Genomic DNA, 23,940 nt, shown 5'->3' on the forward strand with positions numbered 1-23,940 from the left:
AGGCTATACAAAGTTCCGCCAAAACCCATGATAGATGGCAGGTCTCATAAATTCTGGTTTCGTATTGAACAAGATTAGTACAAGAAAAAAGTTTACCTGTTAGATAGTTAAAGGTGAATAACATTGACCGTGGAAACAATATATGAATTTAGCCCAAATGTGTTCTATTACATCCAGAAATCTTCTTCGACTGGAAAAAGAAATACAAAAGCTGAAAGCTAAATAAAAATTAAGAAAAAGGAAATTCTTGTAAAATAAATAGAATAGGGCCAAAATACTTACACGCAGACAAAACTGGAATGAAAGATACCCAAAACTAAACACATTCTGTCATTCTTCGCCCAAGTAGAATCCCATGGATTTCTCAAATTAGCATTTTCAACTTCAAAGCTGTCCTAGGCTTTTTAACAATAAAAGATTTCAGTCTAATTTTCAAATCCACTCTTAAAAAATGTTACTTATTGCGCAAACCTCATGTTACTCATTTCTTAAGTAGCTAATTTAACTTATATTGTTTCTTTAAAACCTTTTGCAAAATAAAATCGAACTGATTTGAGAAATTCAAACGAACATTCAGAAGCGTTTAACAATCGCTGAGACAAGCATTGCAGGACTTTCCTTACATTCTAATGAAGAATCTATTATCTTTTATATTCCTGAAGTCTGTCAATCTAAATTTTGATTTGCTCAACCAATATAAACATCCCTACTTCAGCCACTAAATTATTCCCATTTCTGAATGTAACATTTAAACGGTACGATCATTTTTTCTTTCTTTTCTTGGACCACAACTTATTTGAAAAGAATCAAATGAGCATTCACTAGTGTTCACCAATAGCTGAGACCAATCGCTGAGGTGTTTTTTTATTAAATTCTAATGAGGAACCTACTATCTTTTATATTCCTGAAGTCTGACCATATAAATTTAGATTTATTCTAATAATACGAAGTTCCCTACTTTAGCCACTAACTATCCCCCTTTTTTAAGTGTAAAAATTTAATAGACACAGCAGGTTTCAGGTCAAAATATGTAGAGCATTTATAACATTTTTCTTTTCCCAGGACACAACTATAAACTGAATCCTCCTTCTTTTTTTCATTGGATATACACTTTGACCGTATTTTTTTTCTACGAAATAGGGTTTATTGGAGCTTTGTCATGTGTTCAACAAAACATTCACTTTTTCTTCCCTAAATATGTCGCTTCAACATTCAAATGAAATTAGAAGCCAGCGCAAATTTGAAGTCATGGTCAGGTTTACTCAACAGCTCTACATAGATAAGCAATACAACTTGAGGTCATTCCATGGTTTGATAGAGCAATTTTTACCATGGTGGCTCTTTTTCTGCTAGTACTATATTTAAAACTTCGAATTGATATAATAAGTGCAGACAACTATTATTAGATTATTAGACTTGCAGCTTTAATAATATGGTTTAGGGGCTCGTCATCCTTACTAAAATGATGTTTCCAATATTTCTATTGGGAGTCAAGGCATGGCTGATTGAGCAAAAACTAGACTTTGAAGGCTTTTGTGTCGATGCTTCACAATCCAGTTAAAAAAATTATATCTGAGGGATTTTGATTTAATCATTTGTTATGGTGAAAGCAAAAAGTGGGATAAGATTTTCTCGCTTGTAAAATAATTTTGACCATAGCAAAGTGCAGACGTGTCATTTAAGATAAAACTGTTTTTTTTTCTACGAACAACAGAGGGATGTATGGAGTCCACTCACAAATTATTCAAAAGTGTGGTTATGCTAAATGGAGTAAAATCTCCCAGATTTTGATTTGTTATATTGGCTCACACAGATGCATTTTTTAATTCAAAACAGATAACAAATGCAAAAGAATTGAGAGAATATTCACACAAAAATGGCTCATTGCAGCCGTTGAAGCGTGAAAACCAGTATAACAGATTTAGAAACAGCAAGAATAAGAATAGCCTACATCAACTTCTATTTACCAAGAAAAATATCCTGTGGGCTGGTCTGTATTAGAGTAGGCTATCTTTGTCTAATTAACAATATAGTTCTTATCTTCGATGTTCATTTCCTTGAAAATTTTCTCCCGGGCCTTGAAGATTAAAAGTCCCTTTAAGTTGCTCACATCCTTTGCTATATTCTAACGGACAAATTGTGACTTCTATAATTAGTTTCTTATTTATTTCTATTGCATGGCTCAACAGTTTCAGTTCAAAATAATAGAACAGCTCACTAGACGTATCTTGACACAGCTATTCAACCTTTATGATTTATAAAAGCTGTTAATTCGAAATATTAAATTGGGTTTTCAACGGCCCAGTGTAAATATTTAAACCCAGCCGTTGAACCGTCATAGCAGTTCAAATTGGATGAATCACGCAAAACGGTTGTTTTTACGAAAACGCCGCAGTGGGAACCCATCAGTTACAAAATAACATAGCTCACTCTTATTATTGGTTCCCATTGATGCAATTTTTTTTTCAACGAAAAACGACTCAGAGATAGCAGATGCAGAAACATTGCAAAAATGTTAAATTACAACAAACAACCGAGGATTTTTGACGGGTCACGCAAAAGTGATCATTTTGCGTGAAATGGGATCAATGGGACCCAGCTTGCGAAGGTAGATGGCAATTATGTATAGACACATGAACAAATCGAAATAGGTCCAATCCAAGGAACGTCACTTTTTGCATTAATCAAAGGAAAAGAGTAAATTATAAAAATGGATTCCTTTGGAAAAGTAAGTTATTTAACAACTTAGTATTAGTATATATCTGTACTTTGGGATTTGAATCCCTCAAATTAGGAGAAGTAAGTTATTAGAGTTGAGTTTGGCTTAAACTTAGAGAGTTGGGGGAATGGGCTGTAGCCTAGCATTTGGGGAAGGCAGCTTTGCTGTCAATATAATGCATGAAAAGAACTTATTCTACCTCAGGAAGCATTGAAGCTCAAATTTTGACTTTTAGGCTAAGCATCTTTGAAACCAATATAGCTTACTAGACCAGCAATCATGATTATGCCTCCTCTCCATGGATCTAGGCTGCTGTGAGTCTACACTACACTACAGTTCTATATACAATTTCAAATAATTAAAAAGTAGGCTGTAGAGCAAATTTTGGGGTAGTTTATATTACTGGCCTATAAATTCAGTGAATAGACCACTTGATGCCTTGTGTTCTTTCCAATATAATAGTAGCTTTATTCAAAATTCATCTTTAAGGCTATTACCACTAGAATTTTGAACTGCTTTTAGGTTGAGAACTTTGCTCAATCCCAATTTATAAGGTTTTAAAGATATACAAATACATTTCCTAAATTTTGAAAAAAAAAACATTGATATGGCTCAGAATTCTACTCAAATAACAGGAATTGCATTTTCAGAACTAAAGGCAGATAAAAAGCAATTGGTAACTGAAAATTAAGGTAAAATGTTGTTTTGTCAAAATTTCAATAGGTATAAACCTGTCATGTAGGCCAATTTCAGGGCCCTCTAGAGGGAGAAGGAGTGGAAGTGGGTACTTTAAAATATCTTCCTGGGATATACTTTAGCCTTTAGACCCATCCCTGAAAAATTTAGGCTATATTCCTAATATAACCCCTTTCAGAGATAGCAAGAAGTCACTCAGCTAAAATTTTACCCAAGCTCCTCTAGGATAATACCTTTTTTCTCTTTTTCTTGGCAGTTAAGGGGTTAAAAACAACAATTCTCACTTCATTATATGCCAAATAGGCCTAGGCCAATTATAGTTAACATATTTCAACTGCAGCTTGCTTATACTTTACCAGTTTAAACAAGAACCTACCAAGACAACTTATACTACTATACCTATCCTTGTCTACTGATGCATACATAGTGACATGATGCTGATGTATCATCTTCAGTGACAGTCATTATGCCATCCATCATTAAAGCAAAAGAACAATTGCAACAACAGTTCTCATTGTATCTTCCAAAACTAAACATTTTCATTAGTTTATGGGCATTTTTTTTTAGTACTTTACCTTGGAATAAAACTGTGGATTCAAGTTGAATATTGGCTTGAATTAATATATCATTTGACTCATTTTCTATCAGTTTTGTTGAATGAATTCAATGTATAATTTGTTTTTTCTTTTTGTTTGAATTATGTTAAAGAAAAAAACTGTAATTTATTTTGCTCCAAAAAGGTAGTTGCCTAGCACCTGTAATGATTTAAGATTTGTAAATTGTTAATTTTACTGGATTTGATTTTACTAAATCAATGCATATAGAATATATAACTGAAAAATATTTACTTACCATTATATTTTGAATTAAATGTTATGTTTTAACACTATATACTGAAAACTAAAAAGAATTGTCAAATTGTTCCAATCCAGCTACTGTTTCTAGGTGAAATAGTCAAAGATCAGCAGCTGTGAATGTTTCCACTGTGTCTTCCATCCTATTTGAAATTCAAAACAAACTCACTTTAACCTGTTTTTTTTTCCAAGTATGGCAGAAACTAAAGATCTTGGAATATGTGCTTTGTGTGTTTTTATCTACAAGTCACATTAGAATTTGAAATGTTTTTTCATTGAGGACTATCCTTTAAATAAGGTCTGAATTATTATAATTCAATTCAGGTAGATCATGTCTGTTTGTGCAAAGTGAGGGTAGACAACATACATAAGACCTTTTCAATCCTAAAGATTGAGAGTATGACCTTGATTTTGACAAGGTTTGATGTATACATCATTTGTGAAACACAAACGTAGCACATTTTAATTTTGGATGTCTGTGTTGCAATAGTGGCTCAGATTCACAATCATTTAGCTTGAAAATGGTTTTAAGACCAAGTTATATAAAAATAAGATACAGTTTAAGAAATATATGCTTTGTATGTTTTGATTTAGAAGTCATTATGCAATCTTAAGAATGTTTAATGATTAACATTTAATCATTAGGAGCCATCCTCCAAATATCTTGGAATGATTATGAGCTAAAAAGGGCATAGCCTACATATTATGGTTGACTGAACATTTAACAAAGCTTAGTTTATAAATTACTCTATTTTAATGAACACATGAAACAACAGTCAAGCTAGTTCTGAACTTGCTTGTTGTATATTTTTAACCCTAACTAAGATCAAAGGTACTTGCATAATATATTCCCTACCCAATATTCTTTGATGTTTTGCTGACACTCAATTCTAATGAAATATACCAAAGTAAGATAAAGATTTAATACTTTAGAAACAAATTTTGGCTATATATTTGCACAATAGGTTTGATAAAGTATAGTGGTTCTGCATGCCTAATGTGTTAAGCACAGTTATTCTGTATATTATGTAGTAAGAATTAGAATATTATGTACCCCCCCCCCCCCCCCAATTTGCAAATATATAGCCTACATTCTTTATTTCCTATCTATTCTGTCACTTTTCTTTGTCTTGTCTCATGCTAAGCTGAAAGAAATTAACAAAAAAAACAACAGTTCTTTTATGCATAAATGAATGAACAATTTGAGTGGTAGGGGGTTTATCATACAAATACCAAGTCAAAACTCTAGTTTAGCTGTTTTTTTGTTTGTTTTTTTTTTAACTCAGAAAGCTCTTCAGCTAGTTGACTGAAACTTTTACAAATAGACCTATAACCATAATCATGGCATAAGAAGGTGTTTCCATGTTTATATATTCACCCCTTGTGTATGCCATTATATAAACTTTTAGTGATTTTCTAAAATGTCTGTGCTGTTCAAGCAAAACTTCCACATCTCAAGTAAGGATTGTGGAAGTGTCTCTAGGCTTGTATCTAAAATCTATAATTTTAGATATAGATTTCTATATCTAAATTATCTGAGAATAAGGTGTAAAAAGTCGGTTGATTCATAAGAAGACGTTTATTCAATACTTGTAGAACCCAGGTCAACTGGAATAGAAAAGGTAGGTCAGAATGTTACATCCTTCCTCTTTTCCAAACTAGTGAGCTGGTACAAAAACCATACTATATATTACCAACAAATAACACTATTCCATAACCAATCCACCCCACTTTAATCAGGCATGCATCACCATACCAATTCTTTTGATTAGTGGTCTTCACTCTTAGAATATGAGAAGGCACTTGGCTCACTTCTCTAACACTTTTCGTTCTCTCATACATACTTCATAATACGATAAGGCACTTGGATCACTTCTCTAATTCACCTCTATGATTAGTGGTCTTAACTCTTAGAATACAAGAAGGCGCTTGGCTCACTTCTCTAACGCTTTTTGTACTCTCATACATACTTCATATACGATAAGGCACTTGGATCACTTCTCTAGTTCACCTCTACTACACTCACTCTATGGTTTCTTTACATTTACAGGTTAAGTTTCTTTACAGGCTCTACATATCAACCTGAATGGGTTGAATACAGAGCACCCTGTAGATCCGCATGGGTCATGTGACTTGTGTTTGGTACATGTATTGGCATATGGAATGCTGGACTAAGATCATGGGCAGCCGGCCATGAGTCTAGATCAGGCATTTTAGGTGGAGGGGTGATAGCAGCAAACGCAGTTATGGGTGACGAGGTAAGAGCTTCGGCATGTGGGTTTCCCATAGATTCACCATGTGGGGTTTCCAGGGCTTCAGCAGCATCAGGTGACCTGTTTGAATGGCAGAGCACCTTTATGTGGTGCCTGTTTTGCTGATAGGTTCCTCCTTCATTCATCTTGATTATGTATGATCTGGGATGCTTGTCTGCTCTCATGATTGTGCCAGACAGCCACGTCTTACCCTGGATTTGGGCTTGAATTGGTTGGCGGACTTGCAGGGGTTTTAGTTCTTTTGACTGCCTGTTGTGGTATTTCCTTTGGCGTGATCGTTACTTTTCTCGGTTCTGCACAAACTCGCCATGATGAACAGTTTTTGGGGAGAGTAGTTCTCCAGTGCAAGGAACTATCGATCTCAAGTTTCTGCTCATCAGCATCTGGGCTGGGGATGCCAGTCCATCGACTGGTGTGTTCCTGTATTTGAGCATGGCCAACTTGAAATCATCTCCTGTGAGATCAGTCTTAGTAAGGATATCCTTGGCTGTTTGTACTGGCCTTTCCGCAAGTCCGTTTGACTGTGGAAAGTTTGGCGATGAAGGCTTGTGAGCTATTTCCCAGTCTTTTATGAACTTCTGAAATAGAGCTGATGTGAATTGCAGACCATTATTGGAGACGAGGACACCCATACCACACAAATTGTTTCTTCAAACATGATACGATTTAATGGGCGTATGCATTGCTACTGACTCTATCAACCTCGAAAAACCGGCTGTAATAGTCAACAGTGATGAGGTAATATTCTCCACTCTTGTAGAACAGATCACAACCAATCTTCTCCCAAGGTAGGCAAGGGATATCATGAGGTAACAATGGCTCCTTTTGATTCAAGTTTTGATATTTGGTACAGGCATAGCAGTGTCTGATATGTTCTTCAACATCCTTTGTCATACCTGGCCAGAACACAATAGAGCGAGCTCGTTGCTTAGTCTTTTCAATTCCCAGGTGTGATGAATGGATGCGGTCTAGGATGTTCTTGTGGGAATTTTTTGGAATGACCAAATGATCGCCTTTCAATATGATCTGGTCAATGACTGTTAACTCGTGTCTGACGTTCCAAAATGGGAGTATGTTTGTGGGGACAGACCTTTTAGATTCGGGCCAGCCACTTTGGATAGTCTTAGCAAGCTCAACCAATTGATGATCAGCTGCTGTCTCTTCTTTTAGCTTTTTAAGCCTGCCCAGGCTTATTGGGAGAAGCGTCATCACAGAGTAAATGTACGAGTCGATCTCCATTTGCGTTTCTATATCCTCTTCAGGGAGATATAAGCAGGATAGGGCGTCGGCAACAGGAATTTCTTTACCAGGGCGAAATATCACTGTAAAATCATATGGCTGGATTTTTAGTAACATCTGCTGTAGCCTAGGTGACGACTTCGAAATTGGGCGTTTTAGGACAACTTGCAGAGGTTTGTGGTCAGACACAATGATGAATTTCTGGCCATACAGGTACTGATGATAATGCAGGCAGCCGAAGAGGATAGCATGTAATTCTTTTTCTATCTGTGAATAATTCTGCTCGGTGCGATTAAGCAATCTCAAAGCAAAGGATACGGTTTTCCATTCTGAAGAATGGTAGCCCCAAGGCCAAACTTCAAAGCATCAACTTGGAGCTCGATGTTTCCTGATGTTGGGTCAAGGAATGATCATGAGTCACAAATCGATTCTTTGATGTTTGTGAATGCTGATTTGTGCTCTTCTTCCCACTTGAACTCTTGCTGCTTTGCCAGTTCGTGAAGTGGTTGGTTCTGTGAGGAAAGATTGGGTATATACCTTGCCAGATAGTTCATCATTCCCAAGACGGTCTGAAGTTCATCTTTAGTCAATGGGATGTGCATTTCCTTTAGTGCTCGAACCTTCCGTGGATCTGGATGGATGCCAGCTTCTGATATTATGTGTCCAAAGTACGGGATGCTATTACTTTTGAAAACGCATTTTTGAAGGTTGAGCTTCACGCATTTCTTGCGGGCTCTTATAAGCACGCTGCACACATTAGAATCATGCTCTTCATCGGTTCGGCCAGATATGATGATGTCATCCACTATGACTGAAAAACCTTTGATACCTTTAAAGGCCTCCTCCATGCAGCGCTGGAATTCGTCTTGTGCTGAGATTAGGCTGAACAGCATCCGTTTGAACTTGTATTGGCCATATGGTGTGTTGAACGTTGTTAGTTTGGACGACTCCTCGTCAAGTTCAAGCAACCAATATCCATGGCGAGCATCAAGTTTTGTGAAGTACTTAGCGCCGGTATGTTTCAAAACAGCTTTGTTGAATGTAGGCATTGGATGATGGGGTCGTTTGATGGCCATATTCAAGTCGTGGGGGTTGATGCAGACTCAAAGACTCTTATCAGGCTTTTCAATTACAACTGCAGCGTTGACCCAATCTGTGGGGTGGGAGACTTTTTCTATGACCCCAAGGCTTTCCATCCTATCGAGTTCCTTCTTAAAGCTGTCTTGGAGGGATATCGGGACACGTCTAGCTGGTACTGCTTTTGGTTCAGCTCCTTCTTTCAGCGTAATGTGGCACTTTCCTTCGAGCTGACCAATACCTTGGAAGAGGTCTTGGAATTCTTCGACAAATGGAGTTGATTTCTGGACCTTTGAGCTCTCGACTGTGAGGACCAGCTTGACTAAGTTGAGTTTTCTGCTAGTATCGAAGCCAAGGATTGGTATGGGGGCATCTTTTACAATGAAGAAGGGCTGAGTTTCACTGCTGCCGTTTGTGTATGTACATGTCAGGTTGCAGACTCCAAGCGTATGTATTTTTTGGCCGCCAAAACTAGTAAGAATCTGTAGCGTTTCATGTACTACAGGCTTTGGCTTGAGCGTCTTGAAATTCCTTTCTGGAATGATGTTTGCTTGGGCGCCAGTGTTGATTTTGAAAGTGATTCTGGCTTGTCCATTCACCATAAGCTTCACATAGGGTTGGTCCTCACCTTTGTCCATGTTAACAGAATCAATAATGTTCACTGTATCGATAAAGAGATCATTGTCTTTATTTCGACATGCTTCCTGGTTTATGAGGTTTACTGTTTTTCTGTTGCTTTTGCAAACTTTCGCAAAATGATTTAGCTTGTCGCAGTTGCTACATGCTTTCCCTTTGGCTGGGCATTTGTGCAGGGGGGAGTACTCTCCGCAACAGAAATAACATTGTTTATAAGCTTTTGCACTCTGGTTCGTCTTCTTGCTTTTTCGAATGAAGTCAACTTCTTGTTTAATGTATGCATCCTGGCCTCCGTGGGTGCTGCTCGAGCCAGGTTGCGACATTGTTCTAAGTTGCACCTGGGTTTCTACATGTGCCCTCGATATAGTAACTGCTTGTGACAGGGTCAGATTTGAACCTGCCTGTAGGAGCTTCTCTCTGACTCTCGCTGAGGAGATACCTTATACAAGTCTGTCTCTTATCATTTCCTCTTTCAAGTCTGTTGTGGAGTATTCACATTCCCGAGCCAATAACTTTAATTCTGTGATGTACTGATCGATTGTTTCACCATCAGCTTGGTCTCTTTTGTGAAAGAGGTATCTTGAGAACACCGTGTTTGACTGGGGGCTGAAATATTCACTGAATTTGGATATGTATGCTCCAATTTTGTCTTTTTCTTCAGCAGATATTGTAAATGTACTGAAAATGTCTCTCCCTTTTTCTCCTAGCCAGATCAGCAAGAACGCACACTGGATTTTTTCGGTCTTTCCACTAAGGGGTCCTTGGAACATGAGGGTTGCATGTGTTTGGAATCTCGACCATGCCTCTTTGAGGTTGTCGCTTGACCAGTCCATTGTGGGGTATGGTACATTGGCCTCCATGACTTTTAGAGGGGCTCTGACACCATGTAAAAAGTCGGTTGATTCGTAAGCAGACGTTTATTCAATAATTGTAGAACCCAGGTCAACTGGAATAGAAAAGGTAGGTCAGAATGTTACAAAGGTTAACTCATTTTCAAGGAATGAGTTGACCTTAGCAAATGAAACCTCCAAGAATTTTCAAGCACTAATCATACCCAAAAGTCTTATTTATCTGGCTCTTTTACCTGAAATTTTGAAGGTAAGCTAGCCTGTCTTGAAAGTGATTCTTTACTCTAGGAATGCAAGTCCTAACTTGAACAAATTAAAAAGTTGGCTTAAACCAATAAAACGATTTTTGGAATGTCTATTTAATCACTCCCTGGATCAGGCAGTTAGCTTCCTGACAAGATATAGAGAAGGTCAAAACCTTTCATTTCGTGATCTTCTGCTAGTAAAAGACCAATAATTTTTACTGAGCATTGACTCCCTAACCACATATAGAGCAAGTGATCACATTGCCATAGATTTCACTTTTTGACTGCACTTACATAGATTAAAATTTAAGAAACATGTATATACTTGTATAGTCTAATTTGTCATGAATTGGCCCAATGTGATTGGTCTTTCATTGAATGTGTGCATGTAGAAGGGTCATGGTCAACTATGAAGAGAAGATTAGCAGGAGCTATTGAAAATCATGCTTGTGTAAATTAGGTAAGGAAACCTAAAACCCTCCCACATATTACAATATAAATTAAAAAGGCCAGGAACAGAAAAAAAAGATACTGGAAGCTCTACATAAAAAATCACAACCAGGTGGATTATTACACAAAATACTAACAGGTGTGTAACCAGCTACAAAGTCTTACTAGAAAAATGACCAAAAAATATGAGGAGTCAGTAGCAGACTCAACAAAATCTATCCCTGGTGGTATGCATCATCTGTTAACTCTGGTAGGCATTCTGTTACCCAACTTCTAGTAGGTGGCACAAAAATCTGGAGCCCAAGAGATATTGCCAATAAATTAAATAAGCAGTTCAACTTTGCATTTTCTGCCCCTCATAATACTCCAATTCCAGATTCCCCAAGGTATGAAATTTTAAATGGCATGGCGCCCACTAATATAACCAAAATGGTTTAGAAACCTGATTGAAGAAGATTAACCCAAGTAAATCTACAGGACCAGATGGAGCAACCCCCTTCCAACTAATACACAAGACCCACGCAGTTTTGTCACGTCTTCTTACTCTACTTCTCCAAAAGTCTCCTAGTACTCAATATGCTCTGCAAGATGTGAAGGAGGCTTACATCATGCCTGTACACAAAGGGGCTAATAAAAATGAAGCTAACAATTATCAACCAATTAGTCTTACATCAACAATTAGGAAACTACTGAACAGTAAAGTTAGTTCAACCATTATGGTTCATTTAAATACTAATAGTATACTATAACCTAATCAACATGGTTTTCATCCCAATCAGTCAGTTGACACTAACCTCATTGACACATACAAGAATGTCTCAAAGCTTATGGATGTGGGATCTCTTGTTGACATGTTATTACTGGAACTAGCTAAAGCATTTTATAAGTTTACCACAGGAAAATAAACTCTGTGCAATTGGGTATTTATGATGATGTTGTCAACTGGATAATGCAATTTCTTGCCAATAGAAAGCAGGTGGTAAGGGTATTTGGAGACAATGGATCAATCTTCTTGTCAGAATCAGCAGATGTTAGAAGTGGAGTACACTTCATGAGAAGTGGGATCCAACTTGATTTAATATTTTCATCAACAATGCACCCTCAATCATAGAGAATAAAAATTGTTTGTATACAGATGATTCTAAAATAATGGGTCCTGTCCAAACAAATAACCCTCTGTGCTAGTATTGTATGGAATCCAGTAATGGTTCAAAACAGCCACTCATATGTAGTCATGGTGAAAAAGATCTGGGAGTCTTGGTTGATGATAAGTTCAATTTTTATGCACAATCTGTAGTAGCCAGTGCCAAATTCTTGGTTTAATAAAAAGAACATTCTGCAACAGATCTCCAGCTGTGATCACCAAGCTCTTAAAGGGTCTGATGAGACCAAAATTAGAATTCAGGATGTGTTTTGCTTCTTCAGTAAATAAGGGCAATATATCAATTCTAAAGTTGGTGCAGCAATGTGCTACTAAATACATAGGGGTATTTCAACATCTTTTGTATCCTACCCAATTACATAAGCCCAAACTGCCATCTCTCACATATAGATGTAGGTGAGGAGATGTAATAATGACAAGTTAGTACATGACCAGAGTGTGATCCCTAACCTGTTCCAGATAATCAGTTCACCATGTACTAGAGGCAATCTCTTGAAGCTTTATCAAAAACGTGCTAACACCAGGCAGAAAAACAAATTCTTTTCCAGCTGTGTAGTCAGCCTATGGAACTCCCTTATCCAGAATGCTATTATATTGCCCAGTGTTGAAGCCTTCAAGTCTGCAGTTGACAAAGACTGGTGCAAGAAACCTTGGCTCACAATATGGGATGCATCTAACAAGTTCAGTTATCATCATCAGTGACCACTGTTCACAGAAATTGTCCCTATTGCTGGCAAGTGCAATTAAAGGCTATTTTAGGTAGACATTAGCTCAAATCCTGAGGATTGATTTACCATTGCTTAGGCCTATAGCCCTATTTTAACTAATCTTGAACGTTTTGGTCAGCTACTCTAACAACTTTTTGTTAATCTGTTCATGTTTTGGCTAATTTGCCTGGTAAGAGTTGAACATACCACTTGATAGTAGTAGTGGTAGTAGAATAGTTTTATTGAAAATAATCATTTTTATATAATAGCACCACAAAAGGAGAGCTTGAGAGGATGTGCTAAACTAAAAAAAAAAGAAAAGAAAAAGAGTATGGAGCATGAGACCATTTACCAAAACCAACATAAAAATAAACAACAAAACACTACAATATAAAACAGCAAAACAACACAATGAAAAATATAGAAAAATAACCCACTGAAAAAATATAGTTAATCTGTCTTGAAAGCATACCTACCGAGCAACTCCACATGCAAAACAGATTTAAACTGGTTAAAACTGCCATTATCCTTAATATCCTTACTAAGTTTGTTCCAAAGCTTGGAAGCTCTATAAACAAGAGAAAAAGAAGACTGAGTATTGTATAGGTGAACATCTGACCTCTCACAAAATATACCTGCAAAACAATCAGGAAGGCCCTCATTATGATACTTATATAAAAATCAAAGTATAAAAATCACGCAATCCGGCTGCAGGCATTATATTTATTTCACAGTAGACCGACCTCATGGACTCCCGCCTCCCCACACCACAACAAAACTCGGATAGCATTATTCTGGATCACACGGATTGGATGAAGTAATGAGGGGAAAGTACCAAGCCATGTCAAGGAACATTACAAAATATAAGGGTGAATAAGGGAAAAATATAACAACCATAAATATTTGGGGGGAAAATCTGTTTTTATTTACGCATCATACCTAAGTTATGTGACAGTATTTTAGAAATTGACCTCACATGTTCCTTAAATGATAGGGTTTCATCAACATTAATTCCGTAGTACTTGATGAAGCGTGTACGTTTGATAATTCCCCGCTCTGATATCAATTAAGTGATCCAAGGATAAAATTCGGAGATCTAGAAAAGATAACAAAATTTGACTTACCTATATTTAAGTCAAGGTAACTAATTTTTAGCCATATGCATATCTTGGTCATTGCTGCATTTAATGTTGGTATAAGCAGTTGTTCCATAGGAACAACACACATCAGCGTTGTGTCATCCACAAATAAGGGCGCAATGACCTGTCATATGCCCCTTAACACTCTTTGATGTTCCACTAATCACTACCATCACACACTTGATGGGGTGATCATAAAGGGTTTTGAAATTATGTGATTACACATGGTTCCTAATATTTGGTATTAGAGCTTTCACAAAAATATACTTGCTTCCATCATCAATTCTGTTTTGAGCCCTTTAGTGAGAGCTCTTGAGATTTAGGAGGGAGTTTAGCAGACGCAATTCTAGGGAGATATCCTTTGTAAATGGTTGACTAGTGGCAGGTCTATCATACCCTAGTGGCCTAATGCTGTGAGTTTTGTCAAAAAAAAGGAGTTTAACACTAGGGCAACAATGATTGATCTTTTTTTTTTACCAGGTCACTTCATATGGAATGAATAGTTGTAGGGGTTTCTGACAGGGGCTTCTTCAGCTGGAAGTCAAAGGCTCCAGTGCCCTTTTTAAGAGTTAAAATTGATTGAAGGGCAACTAGCCTTCCTCACAAACCCCATTTAAACTCAAATTGTCCTCTTCTCCATACATTCCAATGAACAGTCGCCCCGCTACCTAAAACTTATACGAGCAAATCCCCCCCCCCCCCATGCTCTTCAGCTGTGTTGAACATGAATTGATCTCTTGGTTTTCTAAATGCTTAGAACTGTGATATAAACGGGAAACCACATCTGACAAGTTTCTGTCTGACACTGTGTGCCTGTGTCTGTGTTTTTCCCTTTTTGTTTTTTTGACGAGTTTTATCTGACTGTAATACTTGACGTAAAGTGCCATTCGGCGCCACGCGCTGTGAAAGTCATTTTTAAAATAAAAGTCTGTCTCTCTCTCTCATACTGTTGAGGAATTTTTTCCAACTTTATAAATATTTAAGTCTGATGCTCTATTTTATGTTGCTAATGTATTTTCATGGGTGATTGTGTGCACACTTCTGTGAAAGTATGATATATTTAGCAACAAAATAATTTGGCTTATTCAGGCAAAATATGCTCCCATTTCGGTGTTATAGCAGACTGCCTTTATAGGTTACCAATAGCATGGCTTTGGTTTATGCTTTTTGTAGCAGACTACAAATGCAACATCAAAGATTAAGCCAAAATATGGTTAAATTTCCTATATCAATTAATTTGTATTATTGATCTCTTAAATATTTATTTCAACTAATTTTATGTTTAAAATATTCTATTCATCATTTTAAAAAATACTGTACTGTATATTGTGATTTTCTCATTCGAGGCTTTTTTCTTTTAGGGAATAGAAGAAACTCAGTCAGAGAAAGATTTTATTGATATAAAGACACTGCCTTTATGGTCTAATTCACTCGCCAAATGGGAATGCGAAATTGATAAAACAAAGAAAACGTCACTTTATACAATTCGCCCAGACTTGAATGAGAAAATTGCAATATGGACGGGAGATATTACTCTTCTCAATGCTAATGCAATTGTAAATATTATTGGGAATATGGAGAATAATCGCCTCCTGAATCTAATGTTAAAAGGTGCTGATGCAAGCACGGTCAATGCTGTTATGAGTAAAATCAAAGCTTGCCGTCCTGGTGAAGCAGTTATATCAAGTGGGTGTAGCCTACCGTGTAGATATGTAATCCATGTAGAGGTCAATGCCTATGACAACAGATATAAAAGCGCTGCAGAAAGTACACTACGAGCAACTTATACCAATGTATTTGATTTAATGCTTCAAAATAACATATCAACTTTAGCTATGGTCCCTCTTTTCAGCAGCGAAAACGATTTTTCTGTTGCTCAAGGATGCAATATTACTATGCAATGTATTCGAAAGCTTTTGGAGTTTGAAGGAGAAAGAATAAAGACAATTGTTTTGGTTGTCGCTCCAAGTGAACTGTCTACGTATGAAACATTGCTGCCGTTATATTTTCCCCGTAACGCTGCCGAGGAGTACTATAGTGCAGAACAACAGAAGCCAGGGAGGATTTCAAGTGGCAAAATTATAAGGATTACTGATAATCCGCAGGATTCATACAATCACGATTCTATTGCAGATGAAGAAAACAATTATAATACATCAATAAGTGTAGGGCAACACTCCTTTTCACAAATGAATGAAGACTTCGACCGTCAGTGTTTGCTTAATCCTGAGCAGCGCATTATCCCAGTGGAATTAACTGCAGAACTTCAGCACAAGGAACGCTATGAGCGCCTTCTCCGTCAGTCAAAATTGGAAGACTTATCTGAAATACAGGGCATAGGCTCCCTTTATCAATCTGGTTATGACAAATGTGGAAGACCAGTTATTTTATGCATTGGTAAGTGGATGAACTATGAAGAATTGGACTTGGAAAAGACACTATTGTACCTTATTAACTTACTGGAGCCAATCGTACAAGGCGATTATGTTGTTGTTTATTTCCACTCCCAAACAGGCATGAATAATCACCCTCCCATGAATTGGATCAAGGACGTCTACAACACCCTCCAGTATAGGCATAAAAAGAACTTGAAGTCCTTCTATATAGTCCACCCAACGTTTTGGACAAGGGTGATGACATGGTGGTTTCTTACATTTATGGCACCAGCAATCAAACAGAAAGTTGTTCCTGTATACGGCCTGGAATATCTTCACGAATTCATTGATCCGGACGAGCTAGTCATACCAACTTTTATCACTGAACATGATATCAGGACAAATGGCATTCATTACCATCAAAAATCGTAATTTGTTTGTGTTTTTACCTTTTTTGTGGGTGCCAATATTCAGAGGTGTCATTTGAAAAATATTCGCTTTGTCTCTTATCTTATATGTTTATTTGAATTGATTTGATATTTACGTTTATCGACGGACGAGGCCGCAATGGAAAAAAAGAAGAATTTTTATTTAGCTGCAGAGTGACCTAGAATGTTTGAAAAAAAAACAGTCTTTTCTATTCTATTTAGCGAGATGACACCTCTGTCAATATTTAAGCTTTTATTTTATTTTAGAACAGTTATACCATTAATATTAGAATTCTTCTTGCTTCAACTGAGCGTGCATTCTGTAATATGAGTTATTTTTACTGGAAAAATTGAAATGGTAGAATCAATGTTTTAGAAACTTACCTATATTTTATTCTTCTGACGACAATAATTATTTTGAAATATATTCTTTTTCCTCCTGTTAGTACTTTATTTGTAATTTTTCACGATTACAGTAAAAGTAACTTGAAATTTCTCGAAATTACTTAATGCGTTACTGGTTGAAGCAATACACTGAGTTTTGTTGATTAGTGTAGTGATAAATTAGTGCCTAAATCGAAAAATGTCATGTTTGTGTTGGCCATAATATGTTTACTCAGTTGTCCAATTCCAAAATAGTTTGCCCCCTTTTTTTATTGTGGTCTTAATTAAAAAAAGAAAAATTATTCTGATAATTTTCCATGTTAATTTTAAATTAATGTGTTAATTTTAATAAATTAACATTATTTTAACGTAAATGCTAGCATATAAATTAAACAATATAAATTGTTTGAAGATTCGGCTGTCCTTAAACTGTTGTTTACGCTCAACCAAGTTTTATAGGCTAATTCTTTTGTATATTGTTTATGAAAGCAAGGCCTTTTCTCATATTTAACTTTCGCCCCTTGATTTCAAACCTAAGATTTAATCTTTAAATTGGGGAAAACTCGCTTTTAAAACAAACAGAAAGACATAATTTACAGGAAGTAAGTTGAGCAGAAACTAAGCATAAAGTGTTGAAGGCAGAAACGAGTGTCTTTATCCTCTTCATTTTCCTCGAAAAGTTCATCAGTTTTTTAGAGGTTTGGAATAAGTTGTTCCCTTCTTGAATTGTTAACATGCACGATTTGTTTTTGGTTTGTTTTCTTCCTGTATGAGTAAATGATATACAGGTATGCTTCATATAATTTGGTCAGCTAATGAGTTTTTTAAATGGGGGAGTCCTCAATTAGTTTAATAACGTATTAAAAAGTAATAAGATTCTATGAGAGCTAAATGTCATAATGCACAGGTCGTGCATTGACTAATTGTCATCCACTCGTTTGTAAAACATTGTCGTAGAAAGGTGCAGACTCTTCCAGACACTGAATTATGGTTATGATGTAGGACAAAGAGAAAAATAAAACAAAACAACAGATCTACGAAAGAAAGAAAACTAAAAAAGTAGAAAGAAAAGAATTATATGATATTTCACCTGCATAAAACTAGGCATCTTCAGTACTAAAAATAGATATAATCAATAACATTACCAATCCATAAAAAAGGGACAATATCTAATATAAAAGATGAACCCTTTTTTTTATTCAAACCGTTGTTTTCTCTTTTTTTTTCTTTGTCTTGTCATGGTAGCTCCGTGATCCTTTAGAAAACAAAACAGACAAAAGCACAAGCTGTGGCTGTTTCACTACTTATTCCATTTTCCTGGTATTTTTGCAGTGAGTGATGCGAGCTAACTTTAAGAAGACACCTACTATGTGATGTCTACTCAATTTATCAATTTTGACTGAATAATTACCTGTATGGCGAATAATAATGAGGCTAAGCTTTATGTGCTTTACGAATAATGTTAAGGGAATCGACAACAACTAAAAATAACGAACTTTTTATGAAACCTTTGCGATGCGAAGTAAAAATGCCTAGACCCCCCCCCCTGCAAATGCTCCATTCGAGTTAAGCCTTTCAATTAGTAGTATGCCTGTATTTTTGCAACCTACTCAGACTGAGTTTAGTATCCTTGCGCCATTTCGTTCATTTTTTCTAGGACCTGAACATTGCCAATTACACTGTTTTATTCTTTATTGTCATGGAAAGCACCTCGTTGATAGATTCGCGGTCGTTGGTAGTTTAGAATTATTTTACTTGTCGTCTTTTATTATTCTCGTATTGTTGTTAACACTTGTGTGTTCTTTTGCGTGTCGTTTTCTTATATGCTGTGCTATTTTGTTTTCTGTTTCTTGTGATTTCTTTTGGTAATATTGTACATTAGAAAATATTGTAATGGTAGCACTTTCATTCGAAAATTTTCTCCAGAAATCTGGCGTTCGTTTCATTGTTTCTGGAAATAGCCCTTTCAAAGAGATTTTTTATTGTCATTAGCAAATTAGATAAAAACCCTGACTGCATAGTTCCCTCGTTAGGTGTCCTGACCTTCACTTGACTTAAACAATTTTATTTTCATTTGTGTTCGTATCCCACCTCTACTACATTCAATCTGGGATATAATTTATCATTTACGGGAGGACTACGGACAATATCTCCCTCAGAGATGAAATTTAGCAAAATGTGGGTTGAAAGGGGGTTTTCTTTTACGTAGCCAACTGCTCTTCTTCGACGACAGTTCTTGGGTCTTTGTGCCCTAGAATTTTTTTTTTTTTTGGTATCGGTTTTTTAACATGTATTTCATTGCCCTCACTACTAGTCATTCATTTGGAAGTTAAATATTAATTTAATTAATAAATAAAATCCATTCAATTCTGTTTCCTAATAAATTCTGTTTAATAAATAAAATGCACCCAATTCTCAAAGTATATGTAAAATTATTATTACGGCAGTCAATTGAAAATTTATTAGATGTTTAATTGTGCGCTTTAAACGAAAAATTATATTTTCTCGATGACCAAATTCTGAAATAAGGGAATGAAAAATAAAAAATTAACTATACCTTAGTGTTGTTTTATATATTAAGCATTTTAAAGCATGGAAATGGTTGTATAATTACAGATACTGTGTTTTTTCAGTCGTCTCTTTCTTATTTGAAGTTATTCAGGCTCTTTAGTGTCAGGCAGCTCGGACTTAGATGTAATGTTTTAGTGAAGCTATTATCAAACTTATTTGGTGACTAATTTTTTCAGAGCTGGGTTTACTTATGTGACAGTGCTATTGGGCGTAGTTGATCTGGGTAGGGGGAGTTTATTGTCCCTCTAAATAGATCAAAACTACTTGTGAAAATAGGAAATTTTTTCCTCTATTTTTTCGCCATAAAAATTAGGCTGTTTGTCCCTATCCCATTTTGCCTATGATATCTATGGTGTTTGTTACCCGTACAAAATAGAAACATTCTAGACACTAGTTATTCGGAATATACATTGCAACTGTTATAAAGAAGGCCAATAGTGACTTCACATTTTCACTTGAGGCTCTGCGTTATGGAGCTTATGTTACGGATTTAATGTGAACTGGCTGATTGATCACTAAGTGCGTAGGGGAAGTCTTCAAGTAGAAATGTGATGTTGTGATAGGTGTGATGTTGATGAAGTTGTCATAGTATTGATTGCACGGGTGGCTCGTGTCTCGGCTCTGATGCTAGAGAAACCTCTATCTGTAATAGAAATAGCGATAATTATGGTATAGAATATAACTTGTTAACACAAGGGTCATGGCCCCAAAAAACAAAGACTTCCATATAACAATAAATCGGCTCTAAGGTAAAAAAATTAACCTAATTAATAGGGAACCTTATCCCTAGTGTTCTAAAAATCTTTCTCTATCTTCCACGCCTATCTTCAGGCACCCACACCCATCTTTGTGCCTCCCATATCTTTGTATAATATTACATTTATCGTTTTCTCACCCTCCCTGAACTTTAGCCCTACCCAAGCCATTCCATAAATCTATTGATTCTTTGCAATGTCCCACAAAATGAACCAAATCCTTTTTATTCCTTTACATGGGACAAGCAAAGACCAGCACTTAGTCTAACTCCTCCCAAGTACTTTCTTTTTTCACCAAGTGGTAATGCGTCAGATCTAATACAAATGATAAACTTCCAACTCCCTCTTGTAATAATTATTGTCTTTTAATTTTGCGGGTTTTATTGTTCAAATTATTCAATAAGATTCACGAGGTAAGACTCTAGCTGAGAAAACTAATAAATCAATGTTATCATCATTCATTATAGTACTGCTAGCGAAACTCACGAGCCACTTCTGATTACAGCCACACAAATACACAAGTATAAACACCATCAGATTCAGCATACCAGATAAAACAACTATAGACGTTTCAAGCTCCTATGTACAAAAATGTAGGTTTTTGCATTTATTTTGCCGGAAGAAAGATCACGGACGCGTGTTTAGTTCATTTTTTTGTCTTCTTTTTTTTTATTCATTGTAGTACTGCTAGTGAAACTCACGAGCCACTTTTGATTACTGTCACACAACTCTGTGTATTTTAACATTCAACTAAGTATGTCAACTTCGCATTTCGATGTTCAGATTTTTTTTTCATGTCGGTAATTTATTTGTTTAGGATCTCCGATACCACAACCAAAATGATTTAAAGCTTTTTTAGTGTTGATGATCTCTCTCCAACCTTTTTTTCATCGTAAACTTACTGGTGACATCAATTAATTTATTCTTGGCAATTATTAGACCTGGTACACCTTACCAGGTGTATCGGTAGTTGCCCAACATGTCAAAATTCAATTAAAAAAAGAACAAACAGACAATATCTTGAATACGATGACTCGTATTAGAAAAATTCTTGTTTTCCTTGATTTATGATAACTTTGCTGAATGTTGTGATTGTCGATTTTATGTTATTTCCATTGCCAGTATTTAATACCAATGTAAACTATGCAATAACAATATATGTTATAATTGCTTGTTCTTATCCTGCGTGAAATTAAACATCTAAATGGAATCATTGTCTAATGCTTTATCTGCTATTTCCTGTTCAGGCTAATTTTATTTTTATTCTATTATCTAGCTTTCTCCTGGAGGCCTGTTTTAATTTCCTTTTTTTAAGTTTTCAACTAAACAAGTGTCTTCTTGTTCAAGGTTCATAACTAAAAAAAAGTAGCAGAACGCTCTTCGCAGTGAAAAAAAGCGGGTGCATTAATAAAGCCCCTGAACACATATTAAAGTTCCTTTTATGCTATCTTCAATTTTTTTAACCCCTTCCAAAAATGACCGTTCTCTTTGTTGGAACTTTCGGAATCCACGTAACAGTTAGTATGATTTTTAAACAATTATTTTTCGGAGTACTGTGTACTATAGACGAGTGTCGCTACTTACTTTTGTTCATTATCGTGAACAGTAGGATAGTAGTTGAAAGGGTATGGTTTTGTGATATTCAGAAAATTGTATATACCCCACTATTAAGTACTCTGTGATAACCTCTTCGGTTCACAAGGCTACAGAAGTTTACTCTTTAAAACTGGAACTAAAGCCTTAAGTAGATCGCGGTTAAGATATTTTGTGTAGAAATGGCTGCCCTTTCCATATAATCGAAAGGGTAATATTAAGAAGGCTCAATAATACAAGCAAAAGATTCAACAAGTCATCCAGTGAAGAATGTGAAATCTGCCTCAAATTACCATATATTGACCTACTATTACCAAACTTGGACGTAAACTATGAAGATAATGCCCCGCACTCAAGGTAGCTTATTGCAATTGGTTCTTATTGCAAATAAGAATTGCAGTCGATTGTAATAAGCGGTATTGGACGGAGGGATAGCTATTGACCTCATACTGGAGCACAGCTAAGCTAAAAAACGAGATATACGAAATTGAATCAACTTAAGCTTTATTGGGATGTGCGTTCAATTTGTAATAATAAACGCGCTTCAGAGTTCCTTTTATGGTTATGGGGAGAGGGATCCATTTTGTCTCAAAATTTTTTAAATCCCTTCAAAAAATAACGGTTGTTCTTAGAGGTACGTTCTACAGCTGTTGTAGGCTAGAAACCCATACAAGAAGTAGTATGATTTTAAAACGTTTGTTTTTCGGAGTACTGATTACTAGAGGAGTGTCGCGCTTTAGTTAAATGAAGTTCATTAAAGGGCAATATTAAGAAGGCCCAAAAATAATATAGAAAAAGCATTCAAAGGATTTACTTAAACCAAGTATTATTTTTAGCAAAGTGCAAGCGACATTCAATCCAGTTGGGTGCCGTAGGTGGTTTTGTTTACTTCCCCAAAGATAAAAATTAGCAAAACATCGGTTGAATGAGTGCTGTTCTTTTACCTAGCCCTTTTCTTCAATGACGATTCTTGGATCTTTGGGCCCTAGAAGTTTTTGTTTATTGGTATCGGCTTTTGATTCGTATTTCTTTGCCCTTGCTACTGGTCATTCATTTGAGAGTCAAACATTTATTTAATTAATAAATGGAATATGCCTAATTCTGTTTTCTAATAAATTCTTTTTAATGAGTAAAATGCACCCAATTCTCAAAATATACGCAAAATTATTCTTAAAGTCTTAATGTTACCTTAATATTGCGAAGTCTTAATATTGCCTAATGTTCATTATCATGAACAGTAGGATAGTATTGTGAAACGGTATAGTTCTGTGTTATTGAACATATTGTATATGAAACAAGTATATACTATGGTATTTTACTCTCTGTTATGGAAACTGTTTTATCTTTTTTTAAAGTAATCATAATCTGGGTTTTTCGTCTGCAAATTAGTATGTTTGTTTTCTTTCTTTTTCTTTTGTAGACAGAATTACTGATCACGACGATGGTCTAAAAACGTTGTTGGCATATGGTATAGATTTATTTTCAGTTTTTAGCCAAAATAATCTCCAGCAACAATTAAATATAACAATTTGCTCTTTGTGATTATTTTGTATCATCTACTAATTTGTTAGTTCAACTGTAACTAAAAATGCGTAAAAAATGTGCAAAAAAAATAAATATACCCTTATTTAGGATTTAAGGTAAGGTAAAGAATATGGCACTGAAATACAATATAATAATATAATATGATATAATATAAAAAAAGTGACGAGAAATTGAGCTTAAAAAACTTTTTTTAATGAAAGTAAACAGCGACATTAAAACTTAATACGAAGAAAAAGTTATTCTT

At 35.7% G+C, this 23,940-nt stretch overlaps 2 protein-coding genes across 3 annotated transcripts in view; one reads left to right on the forward strand and one right to left on the reverse strand.

The window, feature by feature from the left end:
* Positions 1-23,940, reverse strand: part of LOC136032235 (GRIP and coiled-coil domain-containing protein 1-like) — a 132,820-nt gene that overhangs the window by 1,184 nt on the left and 107,696 nt on the right. The gene's annotated exons all lie outside the window — the stretch shown is intronic.
* Positions 2,591-23,940, forward strand: part of LOC136032234 (NADH-cytochrome b5 reductase 3-like) — a 53,654-nt gene continuing 32,304 nt past the window's right edge. Inside the window, exons 1-2 of one of the 2 annotated variants that reach the window (XM_065712453.1) lie at positions 2,620-2,728; positions 15,407-21,768. In XM_065712453.1, the coding sequence (XP_065568525.1) occupies positions 2,711-2,728; positions 15,407-16,852 (1,464 nt within the window). In that variant the 5' untranslated portion in view covers positions 2,620-2,710 and the 3' untranslated portion in view covers positions 16,853-21,768. Of the gene's footprint in view, positions 2,729-15,406; positions 21,769-23,940 lie in introns of those variants that run through there. The other variant, XM_065712454.1, reaches the window with a different exon arrangement.

The sequence above is a fragment of the Artemia franciscana genome, chromosome 10, assembly GCF_032884065.1.
Source record: "Artemia franciscana chromosome 10, ASM3288406v1, whole genome shotgun sequence".
In the NCBI taxonomy this organism is placed as follows: Eukaryota; Metazoa; Arthropoda; class Branchiopoda; order Anostraca; family Artemiidae; genus Artemia; species Artemia franciscana.